A 21,133-nucleotide genomic window follows, 5' to 3' on the forward strand; every position below is an offset into this window, starting at 1 on the left:
CAGATGTTTTCCTATTAAAGTCCAAAGGGCATGTAAAATCGGGAATGCAAAAGCAAGATGGCAGTGGGAAGAGGACTTTGACTCCCAAGTCATTTCCTGGTAGCTACTAGCATTCAATCATCCAAATGGAAAAGGACGAAATGGAAATACCTCGGCTCAGTGCAGGGTTCAGTAGCAGCAGTTTGTCCATATTCCTGCTCCAATTTGAGCTGGAAATCAAACAAGCACCAGTTCTTCTCAAAAGAGCCTTATGCAAACACACACACATACATACCCACACCCATTCACATGTCGTCACCACCCCCTTTTATTTAAATTTATTATTTTTTTACTAAAATAATACAAAAAAGGGAGACAGGTATATTTACAAAAATCCATGGCTGGTACAGTACATAATTTTTAAGACACACTAAATGCTACAATCTTTCAGGTCCTGAGATTATTACAAATATCAACTCAAAGCTTGTGTTCAGGTCCAGTTTTTAAAGGAGGAAAACAAATCCCAAAATATTAAGTCATACACTTATTTGAAATACAGTATATCTTTTCAAGTTAGCAAACACACCTCCCTAATAGAAAATCCAATACAGTGATTCGAGCCTTTTACCTAGAGGATCAATTCTTTAGTCTCCTTCAAGACTAGTTTTGAAGCGTGTTGGCATTTACATTAAGTGTGGAGGCGGCCAGTAAGAGGAAGTTGTACAACTGGAGGGAAGTTCCTCTGGAGAGTGAACATTTACTGTATAAAATTCCTGTTTTTCCTTTTGCTACCAAACAAAAGTCTTTTCCTTATCAAAAGTCATACTGTAAGGTTGGAAATATGTGCTTACCCAGACTAAAAATCAGAATCATCATTTCCAATCAGTTATAGCAAATAGGTTTGCAGTTTCATAATAAAGTTTACAACTGCAAATAGACTTTCTTGCTTGTAATAAAAGACGAAAACACTTATCACTTAGTTCCTTGGTAGACTTTTTGTATTATTTGGGCCACAGAATTGTTACCAGCCAGAGATTTATTTTCTTCTAAGTCTAACAGCGTTTAGCAAGGGAAAGCCCCAAAGTTACATACTCTCCTTAAAGAACAATTTGGTATTGTTGATACTTTCTAAAATAAATAATTTTTCAATGATAGCCAATAAAAAGACAGTGCAAAGTTTGAATCTTTTCTCTGGAGGGTGGCCATGGATCAGAGGAAATTATTTTCTCATTGTAGGCTGGGAATCTACAATGGTGGAAGGGTCCCACGATCATCTGCATGTCTCAGAAAGTATATGTGGTTAATTACATGGGCATAGCCAAGACTTTAAAAAAAAAGTGGCCAAAGTTGGCCAAGTTTCAAACTATTAAAAACAGTAATACCTTTGTTACCCGAGAATAACTTCTCTTTCTTTTAATGTCTCTTAACCAATATTGGGATAATCCTTGGTAATTGCAGTTATGGTAAAGAAAACCCAATTTTCTGACAAAGGGCAAAATATCCTCGTGCTTACAGTGGAGATAAGCAAAAAGGAAGAAAGTTTATGGCTGCAAGGATTGGAAATACAAGATAGCTAAGATCTGACAATTTAAGGGTAGGACATAACACAGAAAAGCATGTCCACTGGCTAGGAGTGGTTAATGCTTTCCAAAATAGGCTTTGAGGACTGATGGAGCAGTTAACTTCAAAAACAGAAGTATTTCAAAGTTATGTTGGGCAAAAGTTGTTTTGTTTATGTTTCAATGAGGTTTCCCTTAGTGCTTGATTATACAATATTTAAAACACATTTAAGACAATATAATTGTATTATCATTACCAAAATGAGAGCAAATAGAGAGACAGTTTTCTGAGGAACAAACATAAAAGTTGTACTAAGGATTCATGTGGCCTATTTGCAAAGTAGGCTTATCTGGGGAAATATGGAAAAAAGCAAGGCATATGATTATGAGAAATAAGAACCTCTAACAAGGGTCTGCATTTCTTTTGAATAACCTTGAAAAGTATCAAGGGGAAGGCATGAAATGTAGCTATTATCACATTATATAGTAGCAAAATCTTTTTTAATACAAAGGAGAAGAAAAACAAATCCAGTTGCCAGTGATAACCACTGACTCTAAGTCCTACACAGATGGACCCAAATTACACTCATGAGGTTTTTGAAAACCATTCTTGACCTGTTTGGGTAACAGTTTGGAAATATGTCCAGAGTTTAAGTACTAACCCATTACGAAATGGAAATACACAGGAAAGATTGGGAAGCAGAAGTATTACAATATGGCGAAATTAAAAATAATGATCACAAATAGCTACTTTCAAGCAAATTGTACTTTGGGAGTCTATGAGAAAAATGTAATTTAGTATCAAACTATTTAAAGGCAGTCTAAATAAAATCCTAAGAGAGTCCCTGCCTGGGTCTTCTGCTGGGATGTTACAGTCTCCTGAAATAGGCCTACAGGCTTTACTTTCAGGTTCAATGGGGACACAGACTAGATCACCAGAGTAAGAAAAGGATTAAAAGACAGTGTGACCAGACTTCTAACAATATCAAACTTACAGCCTTGTGTAGTAATTGGCTGATTAAATGGTTAACTTAAGAGTTCAGATTAACGAAGATATAGACTAAAGGAAATGAAGAAAGAATTCAATATTAATATTCAAAGCTATTTTTAATTAGAGTTTGACCACTTGTTCAGCTCTATAAACCTGAACATTGTGTCACAAAATCTAAAACCTTGTCAGAATTGAACACTGGGATGATTTTATCATAACAACCCAAAGACATTCCACGATACTAACTATAGTTTTGCACCAATGAAAGGGTCTGTAGTTTTTGAATATAGAGTTCACATTTTAGGACAAACACTCTGCTTGTGTTAATCTTCCTTGGAGGAACAAACACACATTCAACCAAACCCTTATGCCTTATTTCTTTGGGTCTTCACATTTGTTATTTGAGAATGGAAAAAGAGGACAACGTGGAAAACAAGGAGTATGTTTATCTGCATAGTTGCTATTTAGAGGCTACTACTAAGGCCTTATCTGGGAAAAGCAACAAAAATCCAATAAATGATTAAAAAAACCCTCACCCCATCTTACTGGGGATTAACTAGGCCTTTGCCAGTTCTGGGAATTAACCCAGATGCTTTGTCTGCTAGGGCTTGGTACTTTCTCCTAACTCTCGTGAGCTGGATGAAATTTGTTCTTCACCCTGTGTCTTCTTCATTCTGACCCTGAATATGCTCTACAATTTAAATCTATACATATACTCCAACAAACGGTGCTCAGCATTTAGCATCCAAAACTTGCAGCATCCATTTTTTCCTGTTGTTTCAAATGATAAAAGAAAAATTCTACGTAGTACTACTTAATATGTAGGTTTGGATGGTGGGATAAAATGACCTTCATTTCCTCCTGGGAATTGGGGAAAACATGTTCCTTCTACCCCAACGCTCCCCAGCAAGGAAGTGAATCTTGCATTCCCTCTCCTGTTTTCCTACAATCTAAGCGGCTGAGGGCTCCCCCTCTTTCACACTGAAGAAGCATGAATTACAAAGGTAGACTGGCTAAGACGGCCCAGCCAGCTGTGTGTAGTGCTTCCCCTTGAGTGCAGAGCTGGACACACCCCCTACAGGAATAGTACACAGTCTCATGATTAGCAAAAATGAGGAGACTTCTGCTCTTTCTGAAAAAGCAAAAAGCTTAGCTGTCACCAAACAAGTAATATAAGGAAATTAGACTGAGACGATGGAAAACGAGGCAGTTACAACTTTCAGGATCACTTATCAAATTCAATAACCAAGCATTCAAACTTTATCTAACTTCAGCTCCACAACCTTGGCAAAAACCACACAAGTAGTAACACCATAAAAGGCTAAAAAAACTACTTATAATTAAGAAACTTAGTGTCATTTCCCCCCCCTTGTTAACTTGAAACTAAACATTTTATCTCACTGCATATATAATATGTTTAAATAACAAATATGTATCTAAATTAGAATTCCAGTGATTTTTTTTTTGAACTTAAAAATCATAGGGTCCTTTTTATACTCATCACAAGGAAAACATTTTTTAGCCTTTGCAGGAAGATGATAATACTATTTTTACTTATATAGGACATTTTAGAAAAACTCAAAATATTTTTGAAATAGTAAAGTCTCTGATATCCCTGGGAGGTAGGTGAATATTATTATACCCAATCGTCTAATGGGTAATCTGAGGCACGAAGGTTAAGTGATTTCCCCCCTAGACATAGTAAAATTCAAGAGTAATACTTGCAAATGAACTCTGGCACCTGACAGTAGTTTTGCTATCAGGCTATATTACCAGGAGCCTGTGCTTTCTCCTTTTTAGCCATAAGTCTATTCTTTCCAATTAGAATTTATTTAAAAAGGGGGCACTTATTAGACACATTTGTACTGGGTGTGAGGGATGGTTCAACTTAGTCTCCCTTAACATGTCACATTTATTTGTTTTAAACAAGAAACAGATGAATCTTAGATGCTGAAGATTATGTTATTTTGCTCAAGGGAGAAATCTAAATAATCATAAAATCGGATTAAGCCAAATGTAATCATTTGGCAAATAAAAAGAAAACGGAAGATATCTCAAGAATGCTATAGATTATACGAGTGTTTTCCTCAGTATCGGAAGTCTTTCTAAATTTATTAACCTTTTAACAGATATGCAGCTATATGATTTCAAAAATCATTTCCCAAAAGGAAATGATACACTTTTGATGCGGACAAAGCTGCTAACTTCCTACAAAACTGATTCAGATACCATACCACACTTGTGACACCAGCCCTCCCATGTATTCAGTCTCACCTACCACAGTACACCCTACCAATCTCACCCACAAGATACTTGTTATTCCAATGCTTTCTCAATATTGCTTATGCCTAGTTTGAAGGGCATACAGCAGTGGGTTACACCCAGGAATAGTCAATGAGTCCATTACATTTATTTTACTTGTAATAACTGACTTAATATGTATATGTATATATGTTTTGTTGTTATTAACTTCTACAAACAGGTATTCAAGAGGGGAAGACAGCATCTTGTGAAAAGATAATTTCCCAATCTGCCTATTTCAATCAACTAAAAGCAATGGAATAAACAAGGCAGAGGCTTTGCAAACACTGGTGGGGGTGTCTGGAAAGGATGCAATGGTACAGCAGCTACTGCGTTTATATAGATGTATGTGTGGATATATGGATCTTAGACATATATCCAAATGAAGAAAAGAGGGTGACAGCATGACATGGTGGTGGCAAGTTTGAGATTCTTCCTCTTGAATCCCCTGCCTTAGCCTATAGTTTATCTGAGAACAGTTTCAAAAGAGGAAAAAAAGAAAGAAAAAGGCACTTAACAAAGACAAAGGCCTGAATTGAGGATGTTTCAGAGCAGTAATATAAGCACTTTACCAGAGCTAAGAAATGATTTACAGAGTTAAACTTTTCCCATTAAAACTTCATAAAATAAAATTGCATGTCTGTGATCATTTATCTACTACTGCACTTTCTTCTGCTTTATTATTACAGAAACAAAAGCCCCCAAAAGCAAAAAATAAAACAAAGAAAGAAACCAATCAAACATGCACAATAGAGGGTAAAAGTGTCTCTTTTGAGAACATTAGGTCAGCAGAAATTATAGTGCTGAAGCACAGGGAAAGTTCTCAAGTTTGGCCTAATTATAGATTTTTTCGTTCTATTTCCAACTTAAAAAACAAAACAAAGACAAACAAATTCAAAACCTAAATGATAAAAACAATATAGGGACCAGTGTGCTTTTATGATACACTCCCAAAATAAAGTTTCCTAATTCAATACATGGGTCAAATCATAGGACAAAATCTTTCAGAAATAAAGAACTGTAAATTAGATTAAAGTCAACCAATACAGGCAAAGTTCATCTTACAAACATAGCAGCAAATATGATAGATAACTGGAGTTCTAAGAGATGATCCCAAAGGACACAGAGCTCTCATATCAATGGCAGTTTGAGTAACAGTAGAATTTTCATTTCAGAAAATGTCTTGAACCAAGTAGAGGCGGAAATGGGTGTGGGAGAGGGCCACCAGCAGAGAAAGACTAGTGGTGCCTGCCCTTTCCAACCCTGGGTAGTAAACAATTTAGATCTGCTTTGGGAAAAAAAATATCCTGGGTGAAAAATCATTTCCAGTAAGTTGTTTTCAAACAGGTGTCAAACCCACAGTATCCAAACATGTATGTTGCCCGGTTCTGCCTTTTACCGTGGTGATTTAATAAACCCTACTCAACATCTATAATGTAAGAAAATGCAATTTGGGCTAACAACATCCATCAAAGGGGTGGTGGGCAAGAAATAATGTACTAACACAATACTCTGATCTCCTCAAAATATCAGGACCTTGTGACTAAAGATTAAACCTCACTTCTTTTCCCCAAACCTGTCTTCTTCAGGTTGTTTTAAAAATCATGATCTGTTTACTATCTGATCTCAGAAGCATATGAGAAAGAGTTATAAGAACTAATTTATAAAGGAAATTATTGCTTGCAATTATTCTGGAGGCTCTGAATGAGCTTGACACTTTGCTCCCAGTCTCCAACTGAAGCTCAGCATTGCTGTCTCTGAGGACGACTCTGCTGACCATTATTGCTTGTGAATACTGAGGATTAACTTGTATGTACAGTAACAGCTTATATATCAGTGAAGGCAATTTAAAATATAAGACAGTTGAAAACAAACAGTTTAATCTTCCTGAATCAAGAATCCCGCTGAGTGGGACATAATTAAGTGTGCTGATCATTTCTGCATCTGGATGTTGCTAATGCTCTTCAGAAATACACATTGTTCTATAGATATCCTTTCCAATTACCATTTTCAAAAATAACATAATTTGATTTTCAAGTGCAAAAATACAGTGTGAGTCACAAGTCTCTGTGTTAAAAAATAACCAATTTATATGTTTGTTTTCTAGTAATAAAAACTGTAAAGATGGGTGACCATAAAGTACGGACACCATTTTTAATGTTATGATTTAGAAAAGAAATATTTATATTTACATGTAGAAACTCTTAGACCTACTTTGTCTATGAAGATATATAAGTATGGTGGACTCATTTGTACAACATAAAAGGGGAAGTCTTCATTGAAACGGATGTGAGTGGTCAGTAGAAATGGGGGTGGGTTAAGGGGAAGAACCCACAACAGTCCTCAAAGACTCTAGACTGAAGAGAATAGAACATAATCTCTATATTATATTTTTAGAGCCAAGGACATTCAGATATTTTTACTGGTTAGTATAAAATGATACAGGAGGAAAGAACTAATTATTCTGTTCTTTTCTAATGATGACAAAGTCATCAGGAATTTTCATATGGCATGATTCAGAATTGATGGATTTAAGAAATTATGTTTTGATTCAAATTAGTAATTTATATGAATACACATATGTGTGTGTATACATACAAATACACATATAATCATCAGGAGGAAGAGAGATTAATATGCACTTTGATTCTCTCCTGGTATGAGAAATAAAACAAAGGCTAACTTCCTAAAGGAAAACTCCCATAATTTGCCCAGATAGTATTAAATATTAGCAAAGACTTTATTTTTCAAATAAACATAAGAGGCCCACTACACTGGAACAAATCAAGAATTGGGTTAGGTTCCCCAGTTAAAATTAAGCCAACTTCAATCAGACATCCGGGATTGAAGGCAAATCTCTACAACACCCCAGCATCCTTTCAAATTATCTATTGAGATCCTCCAACACCCATATTTGTTTTATTGGTAAAATAAATTCTTAGAAGCAAGAAATTATACTGATGAATTCTTTGAAATAATAATTCTTTCCCCTTCCTGTAACAATTTCTTGGAACTAAAGTTTTCAGTTATTCATTAACTTTTTTGCTATGAAGCAAGCCAATGTGACTTTGAAGTCAAAATAAAGGCAACAGATCTGAACAGACCTGAGGTTATTTATTCACAGTCCTGTAGGCTATTGGGGACTTTTGTTTACAAAGGAAAAAAGGGTCTGTTTAATACTCTTATTTGAATAAACTTAACAGTATAGAGTAATATGTAATAAAAACAAATGCAAGAAATCTTAGTACTACCAGTCTAATACTTTTAAGTTAGTCTGTCATTATAAATGGACCAAGTTTATACTATTTAGAGCTTAGACCATTATTGGATATAGTCTGAAAACATTCAGAAACTTAAAAAACAAGAGATACTAGAATGATCCAGAGGTTAAAAAAAAAAATCAAACGTACCCAAAGAGAACTATAAATTTTTCCCTTAACATCCTTTGTTGAATATCCTATCTGCATAAGGAAGCTATAATTACTAAGAAGTCTTACCATCAGCAGGTTTACTCACCTATCAATACTCTGAGTATCAGTAAAGCTTTAGGATCCCAAATGCTCCAACAGTTCCACTACACTGGATATAGGGGGTAAAAATACACTGTGATTGTTATCCTGATATAATTCCTCCCTTTAAAATACATGGTTCACCATCAAAGTTTTGAGATAGGCTGTGTTATCCATTATTTCACTTCTAAGAAATGTGGTCAACAGCGCCCTTTTTGCTGCAGCCAGCAAGTTTCAACTTGCTCGCTGTGGGTGTTGCTGGCAGGACGTCTGCTTTCATGTGCGTGGATTTTACATTTCATGATCTTTGTGTATCTCAAAACTTTCCTAATGATCCACATATCATCTTAAAAATTCAGAAGCCACATTCATACCATATGAATGACCAATGAAGAAACAAAGCATACGCTTCTACCTGTTCATATCAACAGCTCCTCATCACCTGAAATCCCATCATTAAAAGAACAGAAGGAGGTGTGAAGTGAATTTGAAGGGAAACTTACAGTGCATGTCACTGCAAACACTAAGAGCAACAAAGCAGCATCGTGTATCAAAGCTCCCCATTTCTTAAGAAAAAAATCTGAACACAGTCATATTTTAACATCAAGAAAGGACGTAAGAATAACTAGTCGTTACCAGATGTACAAATCCCCTGAAGAAGAGTTAAGTACCTGCTTCTGAATGAAAGTTGAAATTGACCCTTTCACAAAAAGGGGACTTCTATGTTTTTTCTGTTAAGAACAATAGGCTCAACTTTCTGATTTTGAGAAAAATCTAGATTTACTAATATATATCACTGTGCTAAAATAACTTTCCCAAAGCATCTTTAGTCCACTGATTTATATGGGGAGTCACTATACACTGGAAAAAATTCAAGTTTGCTCAGGATTTTTGAGGGTACGATATTCTTCAGCTATTGTCTATATGGGACAGAGCCATTCAATTTTTTTTTTTTTTTTTTTTTTTTTTTTGTGGCAAGTTTGCTACACAGTCACCTGAATAGACATGATTCACAATTCCTGACAAACTGGCCTAATTATCTACTGACTTTTATTATGTACCTATGTCCCTGTAAGTGTTCAGATCTAACCCCCAGGATGGATGAAGTTTACCCAAATCCTTTTGATTTCTTTCTTTCTCCCCCGGGAAAATTAAAATTTGTACATCTGTGGGTTTGACAACTGAGTCTCTCTCAAGTCAGTTAATATGTTAACTTTCTTTCTTTAGAAGAGACCAAAGGTCACTGATTTTGCACAAAAGCATTTCTTCCTCCTGCACCTGGCTTTGCTCAAGTAATGTTTTCTTTTCCTTTTCCTCCTCACCACAGTGCTTGGGACGAGAGAATGTAAACATTGACAGAAACAGCAGCCCTATGACCACATAAGTACTTTCCCATCAGGTAGATTCCATCAGCCAACTAAATGTTTCATCTCCTTTGCTTGCTGGGAAGTCACTGAGATTTCCGTGGTAATTTACTGTCCCCTTTACTTTGGCCTCCATCTGGAAAACAAATGTTAAATTGGTGTGTTATAAAAAATAAGAAAAAGAAAGCAAAAAGAACAATTAACTTTTAATTTCTTGAGAATGACATCTCTGAAAAGTTAACCTTTAATATCTTACACACCATATGATATTATAAGGTTGATAAAACATAAAGGATATAAAAACTCAACAATGATCCTCTTATTTCAAACGACTGTGATTCAGTTGGTTCTCAGTGTCCTGAACATTATTTCAACAAGTATTTACCATTTCCCTGATAGCCAATTACATCAAATGCTGAGAGAGGATTATAAAAGAACCAGAAGACACAATTCCCACATTTTAAGGGACCCCTACATCTTTTGATCCCTTCAGAAGGTAAGATCATTTTCTTGTAATGGAAATTAAATTTCTTTTCTTTTTTTTTTTTGAGACAGGAGCCTCAAGCTGTCCCCCTGGGTAGAGTGCCGTGGCATCTCAGCTCACAGCAACCTCCAACTCCTGGGCTCAAGTGAGTCTTCTGCCTCCGCCTCCCAAGTAGCTGAGACCACAGGCGCCTGCCACAATGCCCGGCTATTTTTTTTTTTTTTTTTTGGTTGCAGCCGTCATTGTTGTTTGGCGGGCCCAGGCTGGATTCAAACCCGCCACCTTGGGTGTATGTAGCTGGCGCCTTAGCCACTTGAGCCACAGGCGCCAAGCCGAAATTAAATTTCTTGACAGGATATAGCATTTGACAAATTCATTTCCAATTATTTAAGTAAACAAATGTAGCACACTAATAGTGAAAAAAATCCAGCCAAGTCTGTTTTGGTCCCTGTCTGCTATTGAGAACAATGATTTCTTTTCTTGAGAGAAAGGGTCGCAGCTATGTGGCCGAGGAGGGAGAGCAGTGGTCACAGACATGATCGTAGCGTACCACAGCCTGAAACTCCAGCCCCAAGGGATGCTCTTGCCTCAGCTTCCTGAGTAGCTGGGACTAAACTACATGCCACTGTGTCCAGCCCACATGGTTTATATTTTTACATACTGCTGTTTAAATGTTTGTGGGGAAAATGCTGATAACGCCGTTTAAATCTCAGCTAAATTACTTACAAAAACTGGGGAGATGACAGACAAAGGGGATACCCAGGCAAGAGTATGGTCCAATGACCTGGAAACCCAATGAAACACAGACAAAGTCTCTTAACAGATCATTGGCTTAGCAAGAAAAATAAAGCCCCAAAGACAATCCAGGCCTGAGAGAAAAGGGGAAGGAAACCTTCAGTCTCAGGGAAGAGGCAGGAATGGTAGAAATGCAGAGATTAAAAAGGAACAAATTACTGTATTATAGTAACAGAATCTTTTTTTTTTTTTGAGACAGAGCCTCAAGCTGAGCCCCTGGGTAGAGTGCCCTGGCTTCACTGCTCACAGCAACCTCCAACTCCTGGGCTCAAGTGAGTCTCCTGCCTCAGCCTCCCAAGTAGCTGGGACTACAGGCGCCCGTCACAACGCCCGGCTATTTTTTGGTTGCAGCCATCATTGTTGTTTGGCAGTTCCGGGCTGGATTCAAACCCGCCACCTTAGATTTATGTGGCTGGCGCCTTAGCCCCTTGAGCCACAGGTGCTGAGCCACAGTAATAGAACATTTAGGCTGGAAGAAATCATAAAAGTCATGTTGCCAGGTCCACTTGTACGATATCTAAATCAACGTGGTAAAAAATAAAACAAAGAAACTATTTCTATTAAAGAAAAGATGTATCAATGAAACAAGATAATTATTTTAAAATCTGCATAAACAGAATACTACTAACATAACTTTGTTGTCATCATCTAAGGCTTTTCCATTCATAGCAAGATATTACATAACTGCATTTCTAGAAATTATTTGGTCTTAGGTATAAATTCATAAAATTGCATGGTAGTTTTTGAATGGAATTTTGCTCAAGGAAGCTTTGGTTAGTTAGCAAAATAAAATATTAAGTAACTTTGAGATTTTTTAGACCACAGTTTGGCAAATTACAGCTCTAGGGCCGAACCTGGTCTACCATCTGTTTTTGTAAATAAAGTTTTACTGGAACTTAGCCACACTCATTATTTACATATCGTCTAATTTTGGGGAACAAAGGCAGAGTTAAGTAGTGGCATGAGAGACCATATGGCTTACAAAGTCTAAGATATTTACTATTTTGTCCTTTATAGAAAAATTTTTCTGATTCTTATTTTAGCTAAATAAAATTAAGAGAATTAACATTAATTGAACTTTGGTTATACACTGAATAACATGTGATAACCTTTAAATCAATTCTTTTTTATTAAATTCAATTATTTTATTAAATTCTCATAAGAATCTATTAAAAACATTGTTTCCAGTTTATGAGCTAGAGAAATGATTTTCAAATAAGAAGCTTGATCAAACTGGCAGTTCTGGAATTAAAAAATCCAAAACTGGTTCTCAAGTTTAGTGACTTACACTTTAAAATGTTTTAATAGGCCAGGCGTGGTGGCTCATGCCTGTAATCCTAGTACTCTGGAAGGCTGAGGCAGGTGAATTGTCCTGAGCTCATGGGTGGTTTCAAGATCAGCCTGAGCCAGAGTGAGACCCTATCTTAAAAAAGAGCTGGATGTTATGGTGGGTGCTTGTAATCCCAGCTACTCGGGAGGCTGAAGCAAGAGGATCACTTAAGCCCAAGAGTTTGAGGTTACAGTGAGCTATGATGCCATGGCACTCTATCGAGGGTGACATAAGTGAGATTGTCTCAAAAAAAAAAAAGTTTTAAAAAAATCTTAAATTTTTAAGCTTCAATTAGGAAAATATTTGACAGTCATATTTCCTTTTTCCCTCTGGAACAGTGGTGCTACCTAGACAGTATGATAATTCACCTAAGAACCAACTACTAGGGTCTTTTTGAGTTATGAGAATTCTGCTTATCTAATTCCTGGTAGGTGGTCACATTCACATCAATCTCCACCATGAACACACGAGCCTCAGTTGGATTCCCAACACCAAGCAGCTGTACACACTGCTTTAGTGACAGTGCAATTCTCCTTTAGCATGTAAACCGAGTCAAGGAGTTGAAGATCAGCACTGCTAACAGTTGTGCCTACTTTGTGTTACTTATTTTATACAACTGTGGTTCACTTAGGTCTTTTAGAGGATTAATGACAATCTGTTGCCTCAAAATTGCTACACAGCTCCCATTTCCGTCTTGTGGTCAGTGGTAAACTGGTTTCAAGATCATTTTTCATGTAGTGTACAAAAAAAAACCAAAACACAAAACTCAGGGAGGCCTCAATGAACTTCCAAAGTTACATGGGCAGCTAAGCAGTTATTTCTGTTCAACAGATCCTGAAAATGGGCTTCAGAATGATCTTAGTAGTCCATGAAGGTCAACTTCCGGGGAGAATAAGAAGCTGGAGATCAATATGTTATGTACAAGCCCACTGTCTAATGTCAGATTTAAGAGTGATCCAGATGTGCTATAAACACATCATGTGTACAGTTTGGCTCATTTCAATCTAATTACTGCTAAGGTGCAGAGAAATTTAATGGTTAAGAATACAGTCCATGAAGCCAGATTTATATGGCAGATCCAACACTTACTCGCAACTACCTTGGGCAAGTTATTTACCTCTCTGATTCAGTTTCATGTCTTTAAAAAGGGGATCATCATCTATCACTCACAGGCTTGTTGTAAGGACTAAGTTAGCTAATTCATGCAAGCAGTTGCAAGACTATCTAGCATTTAGTAAGCTTTTAATAAATTTAACTATTGTACATAACTTTTGTTAACTACCTTATGAATCTTCTTTTTATTCATCGTTCCTATATAATAAACACATTCAAAAAGGCTCTGTCCCTATGTCATATTTCGCTATTTCCTTTCTCTTAAAAGGAATTTGTTGCCAATTCAGATTCAGTCATATAAAAATTTGCTTTTTCCAACCTTTGTCATTCCAATCACACTAATTTCAAAAAAGTATAATCCGATATCTATAAACCTATACAAATAATAAAGAGATGAAGAAATGGGTGGTTTTCTTACCATTAAATGTCTGTTGTAAGTGTGCAGGCAGAGGTGAGTGGGAAAGTGTTGCTGCATGCTGAGCTCCTGGCTGTAAACCCTTTAGTAAATCTGAGAGGAAAACAGACCTGTTAATCATCTTATTTAAATCAAGATTTGAGCTCTCTTAGATCAAAACTGAAAATAATTTGACTTATCTAATGTAGGCACAACCCTGACTTCAAAGTTCTTCTAAAACTAATGCCATAAATTTTAAAAAAGTACATGTATGAATTTACGTGTGTATACAAATAACCCTACAAATTTGACTACTTCTTTTAAATTTCATTAAAATAGAAATGTGGTATATAGATGGCTTATTTTAAAACTGCAAATAAAACCCCAGAGTGGGCTGGGCATGGTGGCCCAGGCCTGTAATCCTAGTACTTTGGGAGGCCAAGGTGAGAGGACTGCTTGAGGGCAGGAGTTTAAGACCAGTCTGAACAAAAGCAAGCAAAAATAGAAAAATGAGTTGGTAGGGCATGCCTATAGTTCCAGCTAATACGGAGGTTGAGCAGGATGGCTTGAGCCCAGGAGTTTGAGGTTGCTGTGATCTATGACAATGCCACTTCATTCTACCCAGGGCAACAGAGCAAGACTCCATCTCAAAAACAAAAACAATAATTTTGGACCCAGGGTCCAATAATTTGACTATTTATGTACAGAAGAAATAAACCACATTTCTTTTTTTAAAAAAACCCTATAATCTCGGCTCAGCACCTGTGGCTCAAGTGGCTAAGGCGCCAGCCACATACACCTAAGGTGGCGGGTTCGAATCCAGCCGGGCCCGCCAAACAATAATGACAGCTGCAACCAAAAAATAGCCAGGTGTTGTGGCAGGCACCTGCGGTCCCAACTACTTGGGAGGCTGAGGCAGGAGACTCGTTTGAGCCCAGGAGTTGGAGGTTGCTGTGAGCTGTGATGCCAGGGCACTCTACCCAGGGGGACACTTAAGGGACTCAAAAAAAAAACCCAAAAAAACCCCTATAATCTTTATTAACTCCAATTAGACTATTTTCAATTAGAATAAATTTGAGACATTTCCTGTTCTGTCAAGTAGACAGGCAACTAAATAAAACGCCCCACTTACTCTGAGTTAGGCTGTGGTGGAAAGCAGCTGAGGTAGATCCCGAGGTGGTTGTCACTCCAGCGGTGTCCGTTCCAAAGCCAAGTAGCTCCAAGGGAAACTGGAAGGGCATGGTCACTGGAACAAGGCCACCCAGCATCCCAAAAGGAGTCACATTTTGATTTGTTACAGACAAAGGTGATGTCATGAGAGTCAGAGGTGAGGCATTAGCCAATAATGATGCTCCTGCTGTGGACTGTGCAGAAACCAGGGGTCAAAATACATAAGTAATAAAGTATTTCACCTAAATTGATTTACTTTATATAATACTATGTACCTTCATGGGCACAAGACTGTGTTTTACATCTGTTCTGATAGAAACTTTGTGAGACAGGCTTGTCATTACCTCTGTTGACTCCTTAACTGTCATTTCAATGGTGCCTACATTAATAAGCATTCACTCTCTGATTCTACTAATACATAACCTTAAATTCCCACCTCTTCAATTTTGCTTCTAGCCCATAGATCTGAACCACAAGCAAATAACGGCATGTAATTTCAATTGGGTCTTTGAAAATGCTCTCTTTCTATTTACCTTATAAAACTTTCCTGGCACAGTCCTGGCAGTTGCTGCTCTGGACTACTACTGCCCGTTCCTCCAGCCTCTGTCTCCTTTACTCCCGTCGCACCACCTTAAAAAGGTGAGGCCATGCTGGATGTTCTTCCTCCAGACCTAACCAGCTGACCCACATACACCAGGAATCCCACCTTGGGGAACTTTCTGTTATAAACATCTAGCAATTTTTTTCTGTTTCCTCTGCCTTCTCAGATACAGACTGCTGTCTTTTTACAACAACCCTGTAACTCTGTTTCTTCCCCAACTTGGTAGCAACAATTAATTTGTCTTCCTTTTAATAGCAAACATACTGAATAACACTTTCCATGATCCACATTTCTAGTTTCTCCTCAACTTCAGAAAGCTAATTTCCATCAATTACTTTTCGGAAATTAGACTTCCTAAGGTAAAAGGTAAACGAGGGAACATTTTCACACTTCCCTACCTCGGCTTTGATGCCATGTTTAGGAATAAAATCACTTAAATGAGAAATATGCTAGCACTGATAAGCTTTTGTTGGGAAATTGCTTAAATATACTCCTTAGACCACTTTAATTCTTTGAACAATTTTCTATACAATAATTACATTTTTTTCACATTTTGACTTTTTCCTTTTCTTTTCTCTCTCTCTTTTTTTTTTCTGAGACAGACTCTCACTATGCCACCCTGGGTAGAGTGCCATGGCGTCATAGCTCACAGCAACTCAAACTCTTGGGCTTAAGCAATTCCCTTGTGTCAGCCTCCCAAGTAGCTGGGACTACAGGTGCCCGCCACAACGCCTTTTTGTTGCAGTTGTCATTGTTCTTTTTAGCTGGCCCGGCCAGGTTGGAACCTGATGGCTCAGTGTTTGTGCTGCAGGGCTGAGCCTTGACTCTTTCCCTTTCTATGTGCACTTATCAACAAAGATCTGATACAATTACATTTTCTCAGTACCACATACCATCTGTTACAGTTTCTGCCACTGTGAGTTTCCTTTTGTAGCCTTCCTTTACCTAATCCAAATTTCCTTTGTCAAAAATTGTACAGTTCTAGCTTGGCACCCATTCCACTGTGGTTACGGCTCCAGGCACATACACCAAGGCTGATGGGTTCTAACCCACCTGGGGCCAGCTAAACAACAATGACAATTGCAACAATAACAAAAAAATAGCCAAGCATTGTGACGGGTGCCTGTAATCCTAGCTACTTGGGAGGCTGAGGGAAGAGAATCACTTAAGCCCAAGAGTTTGAGGTTGCTGTCAGCTATGAGGCCACAGCACTCTACAGAGGGTGACATAATGAGACTCTGTCTCAAAAAAATAAACAAATAAAATAAAAAATTTATAGTTCTAAATTTGCTAAGGAAAACTGAATTCTCTGAATATTTTTATGTCAATAATAAGTGGTAACTCTTGTCAGTTTTGTGCATTACTTCTACTAATATACATGATTAACAAAGAGATGATTATTTCTTAATGTATGAGAAAAATTTTCCCATACATAGATGCTGCATCATCTATTTGTACACCTTAGGGTGCATGTCACTGCTAAAAAAACAAACAAACCTCAAGAAGCTCTCTATTCTGGTTCTTCCACTACCTCTCAAACGACCTCCTTTATGTACTTTCCTTTATCTCCTTTACCTGCTATCACCGAAGTTTATATACATAGTCTGGCCTCTTATTTCAATCTCCATTCTGTCTATCCAAGAATTTACTGAATAATTCTGCTTGGAAATCTAACATTCACCAACCAAATATATCCAAAATTGAAACCATCTTCTCTATTCACCTCCCCCACGTTCTGCTAACTGCTATCATGAAGCAGTTCCCTCTTTCCAGCCACCTGGGCTTGAAACCTTAGTTTTCAGACATCATAAAATGAAGATCCAGATGAGCTCACAGTCAAAAAACCCACTCTTTTACCAAAACTTTTTCTCACACTTAAGTACAAATCTTCACCACTTCATGCTAGGTCTTAACAGCTTTTCTCACTTGACAGTTCCTTCCTCTACTATACCAACCAGGATATACAAAGTGGATGCATTAAGGAAAAAGTCACCAAATTAGAAATAATGTCTTCAAGCAACTAGGACAGAAAGAACCGTGTGTCAATTTAAAAGTTAACAGAGTTGTTTCTCCTTTTTAATTCTAATTCTATTGCAGCCGTAGGATGATAAGGACTCCCCAAGACTATGTGCCCCAAATGGAGTCCCTGCTAAGGAAATACTGCCCATAAAAAGAACTTTAAAGCTTTTCTAGAGGAGTCTAATTGAAGCATTAAAATAGATGGAAAATGTAAATTAGGGCAATTTACAAAATTAAATAACTTGAGTACTAGCAATAAAAAATAAAACCCTGCCACAACTGTCCAGTTTTTTATACTTTAAAAGAACTTCCACATCCACTTTGTTTATAAATCTAAATTGAAACGTCAGATAATCTATATGTGACACGGGCATTTGTAAATTTCTCCACCCTAAAAGATGGAGACTTGTCAGAAGTGGGGTATTCTGTTGTTGATATCACGTGGGAGCATACAGAAGCAGCTGTCAGCATGAAGAAGGTAAACAGTTCAGAAAATGCCCCAATTATCAAAAATACTTTCCATGACCTCTATATTTCATCCCCAGGGGAAAATATGAAAGGAAAATTTGCTCTTCTCATAGTGGGCATGAAATTCTTTTGTAAAACGCATGTTTTATTTTGGTGAGTGCATTTGCCCCCAATCTCCATACCACCCTGAGTAATCTTTTGAAATGTACATCATACCACACCACTCTCCTGTTTGAGAATCTCCAATAGCTTTCCACTGAACACAGAATAAAATCTAAGGACCTCAGTGTGGCCCACAAGGTCCTCTAAGGTATGGTTCTGGTCTCTCTATGACCTCGTGCCCCCTACCAGTCTCTCCCACAGTCCAGCCATACCGGCTCTTTTCCCTGCTCAGAGCCATCACATCATGGTTTCCCACGGCCTAGACTTTTTTTTTAGAGAAAGAGTCTCACCTTATTGCCCTTGGTAGATTATACCCCTTCTTTCCACATGGCTTCTGTTTATTCAATTCTCATCTCAAATGCTACCTCCTCAAAGAGGCCTTTCCTGACTCCTCTATCTTTTCCTCTCTATCAGCAGCAATCAACTCTTCATATTATCCTGTTTTAGTTTTTCATAGCACTTAACCACATTTAAAACATTCCGTGTTTTACTTATCTCCCTACCTAGAATACCTGCTCCAGGAGAGCAGATGTTGAGTATGCTGTTCTCCACTACTTCCCCAGCACCTAGAAGAGTGCCTGGCACACAGTAAACACTTAGTAAACATCTGTTTAAGGAACAGTTGGTTTTTGGAATTATAAAGTGGCAAAGACAGGATTCATAGAAAATAAGTTGAAAGGTAAGAAAGAAGAGGAAACCCCTGGGTGGAAAGTCCTTAAATAGAAGCAGGTAGAGCTAATAACCTGAACGTAAAAAGATTTTACCTTCTGCCATTTGTTAAAGGACCTATCATTCTCATTCTGCAAATGAGCAGATAGTTGTTAATGCCTTTCAGACAGGAGGTGAACGTTTTGCAAGCACAGATAGCAAATCTGTTTTCAGTGTTGGAGAGCTATAGACAGGATCTAGAAGCCACCAGATAGCTGATAATACTTCAATGAGACGCTATGTTCACCAAAGGGTAGAAACCACCTTATTCAATTATTAACCCTTTCTTCCATCAAATCAATAAGACAGGGGAAAAAAACATATCAGATATAAAGGCGGGAACACGTGAGTCTATAAGTCATAAAGCCAGCAGGAGAGGAAGAAAACCAGGAAGGAGCAGTTACTTTTTAGATATACAGATTTTGCCAAGTAGTTTCCATGCTGACAAACCAATTATTTATTAGTATACAGGTTCTTCTGGGGATAAATGATCAAATACAGGAAGGTTCTGGAGGAAGAAAATAGAACTGACAGATTCTGGAGATAGATGACAAAGATGAAGAAAGACTTGACCTTACGTTCAAAGAAAACCAAGCAAATAAAAATAAAAAGCAATTTTTAACTCTAGGGAAACAACCCCCCAAATTGATAAAATTTAGAATTTTCATTTATTACTTCTTATTTTAAAATACAGAGAAGGAAAACCTAAAAGTTAAAAGTAGTTAACACTAGGAAGGAATATACGAAGCAGTAAACTGCTGTTTTTGTTATCTTTTCACTTACCAAATTAAAGACTGATTTTAAAAAGAATCAACTTTTCAATAAAGATAATATAATGTGGATAAACTCTCAGACCTTATACATAACTTAAATTTTAACATATAATTCTTAATATCAACTTGTTTTTTTATTTTATTTCTGATGAAAGTAAAATTATATAGAGAAAACATTTAGTTCTAGGTTTTGATTAATGAAGTACCAATTAATTGAATTTGTTCTACATTAGAAATCTGGACTCAGGTCATTCCTAAGCCTAAATTTGTGGCAGAGTGGTGATTTGGGTGTTAGAGGTATACTGAATATCAACCCTTAGACTATTCTGAACAGCTGGAAACCTCTATAAACAGCAGTGGAAAATTCTTTCACTAGATAAACAGAAGATAGAACAAAAAAAAAGAACACTTCCTCAGACCAGAATTCTGTAAATCAATAAGTTACGTTTTCTAAGAATATTTAAGAACCTCCAAATTTGTACATCATAAAATTATATATTCTATAGAAAGCTAGTTATGAAAAGAGTATTATATAAAACATACTTTCTTGGCTCAGTGAGTAGGGCGCCGGCCCCATATACCAAGGGTGGTAGGTTCAAACCCAACCCCGGCCAAACTGCAACAAAAAAATAGCTGGGCGTTGTGGTGGGCGCCTGTAGTCCCATCTACTCAGGAGGCCGAGGCAAGAGAATCACCTAAGCCCAAGAACTGGAGGTTGCTGTGAGCTGTGACATCACAGCACTCTACCGAGGGTGATGAAGTGAGACTCTGTCTCTTTAAAAACAAAACAAAACAAAACAAAAAAACATACTTTCTTGAAGAGACTAAGAAACTACTTGGAGGCTGGGCCTGATGGCTCACGTCTGTAATTCCAGCACTCTGGGAGGGCTGAGGTGGGTGCATTGCCTGAGCTCACAGGTTTGAAACCAGCCTGAGCAAGAGTGAGACCCTGTCTTTAAAAATAGCCAGGCATTGTGGAGGGTGCAAGTAGTCCCAGCTACTCTGGAGGCTGAGGCAAGAGCCCAGGAGTTTGAGGTTGCTGTGAGCTGTGATGTCATAGCTCTCTATTGAGGGTGACAAAGTGAGACCTTGTCTAAAAAAAAAGAGAGAAAGTATCTACAAAGTAAAAATAGTGTTGGGATAACAGGTGATTTTTATCTTTTTCTAAACTTACCTACAGTCAACATGTTTTATTTACAGGGGATTAAAAAAAAAAGCCAAATCATTAATATGAAGGACAAATCTGAGAAAGTGCAATACAAAGCAGCAGCGGACAGATAAAAACAGCAGAAGATGATACGGAAGACAGAGACATGAATAAGAAAGAGTTCTCAAAATACCTGGGATAAATGGATGAGAAACAATAACCAGACTTAGAATAGAATAATGTATTCTTTTTTTTTTTTTTTTTTT

At 37.3% G+C, this 21,133-nt stretch overlaps 1 protein-coding gene across 2 annotated transcripts in view; it reads right to left on the bottom strand.

The window, feature by feature from the left end:
• Positions 1–3,963: 3,963 nt before the first annotated feature.
• The window catches only part of UBN2 (ubinuclein 2), a 76,423-nt gene continuing 59,253 nt past the window's right edge, over positions 3,964–21,133 (bottom strand). The window contains exons 16-18 of one of the 2 annotated variants that reach the window (XM_003791580.3): positions 14,952–15,183; positions 13,844–13,933; positions 3,964–9,839 (exon numbers count right to left, since the gene is read on the bottom strand). In XM_003791580.3, the coding sequence (XP_003791628.2) occupies positions 9,790–9,839; positions 13,844–13,933; positions 14,952–15,183 (372 nt within the window). In that variant the 3' untranslated portion in view covers positions 3,964–9,789. The remainder of the gene's footprint in view (positions 9,840–13,843; positions 13,934–14,951; positions 15,184–21,133) is intronic. The other variant, XM_023514204.1, reaches the window with a different exon arrangement.

Source organism: Otolemur garnettii, unplaced genomic scaffold (assembly GCF_000181295.1).
Source record: "Otolemur garnettii isolate 467f Iridium unplaced genomic scaffold, OtoGar3 scaffold00049, whole genome shotgun sequence".
In the NCBI taxonomy this organism is placed as follows: domain Eukaryota; kingdom Metazoa; phylum Chordata; class Mammalia; order Primates; family Galagidae; genus Otolemur; species Otolemur garnettii.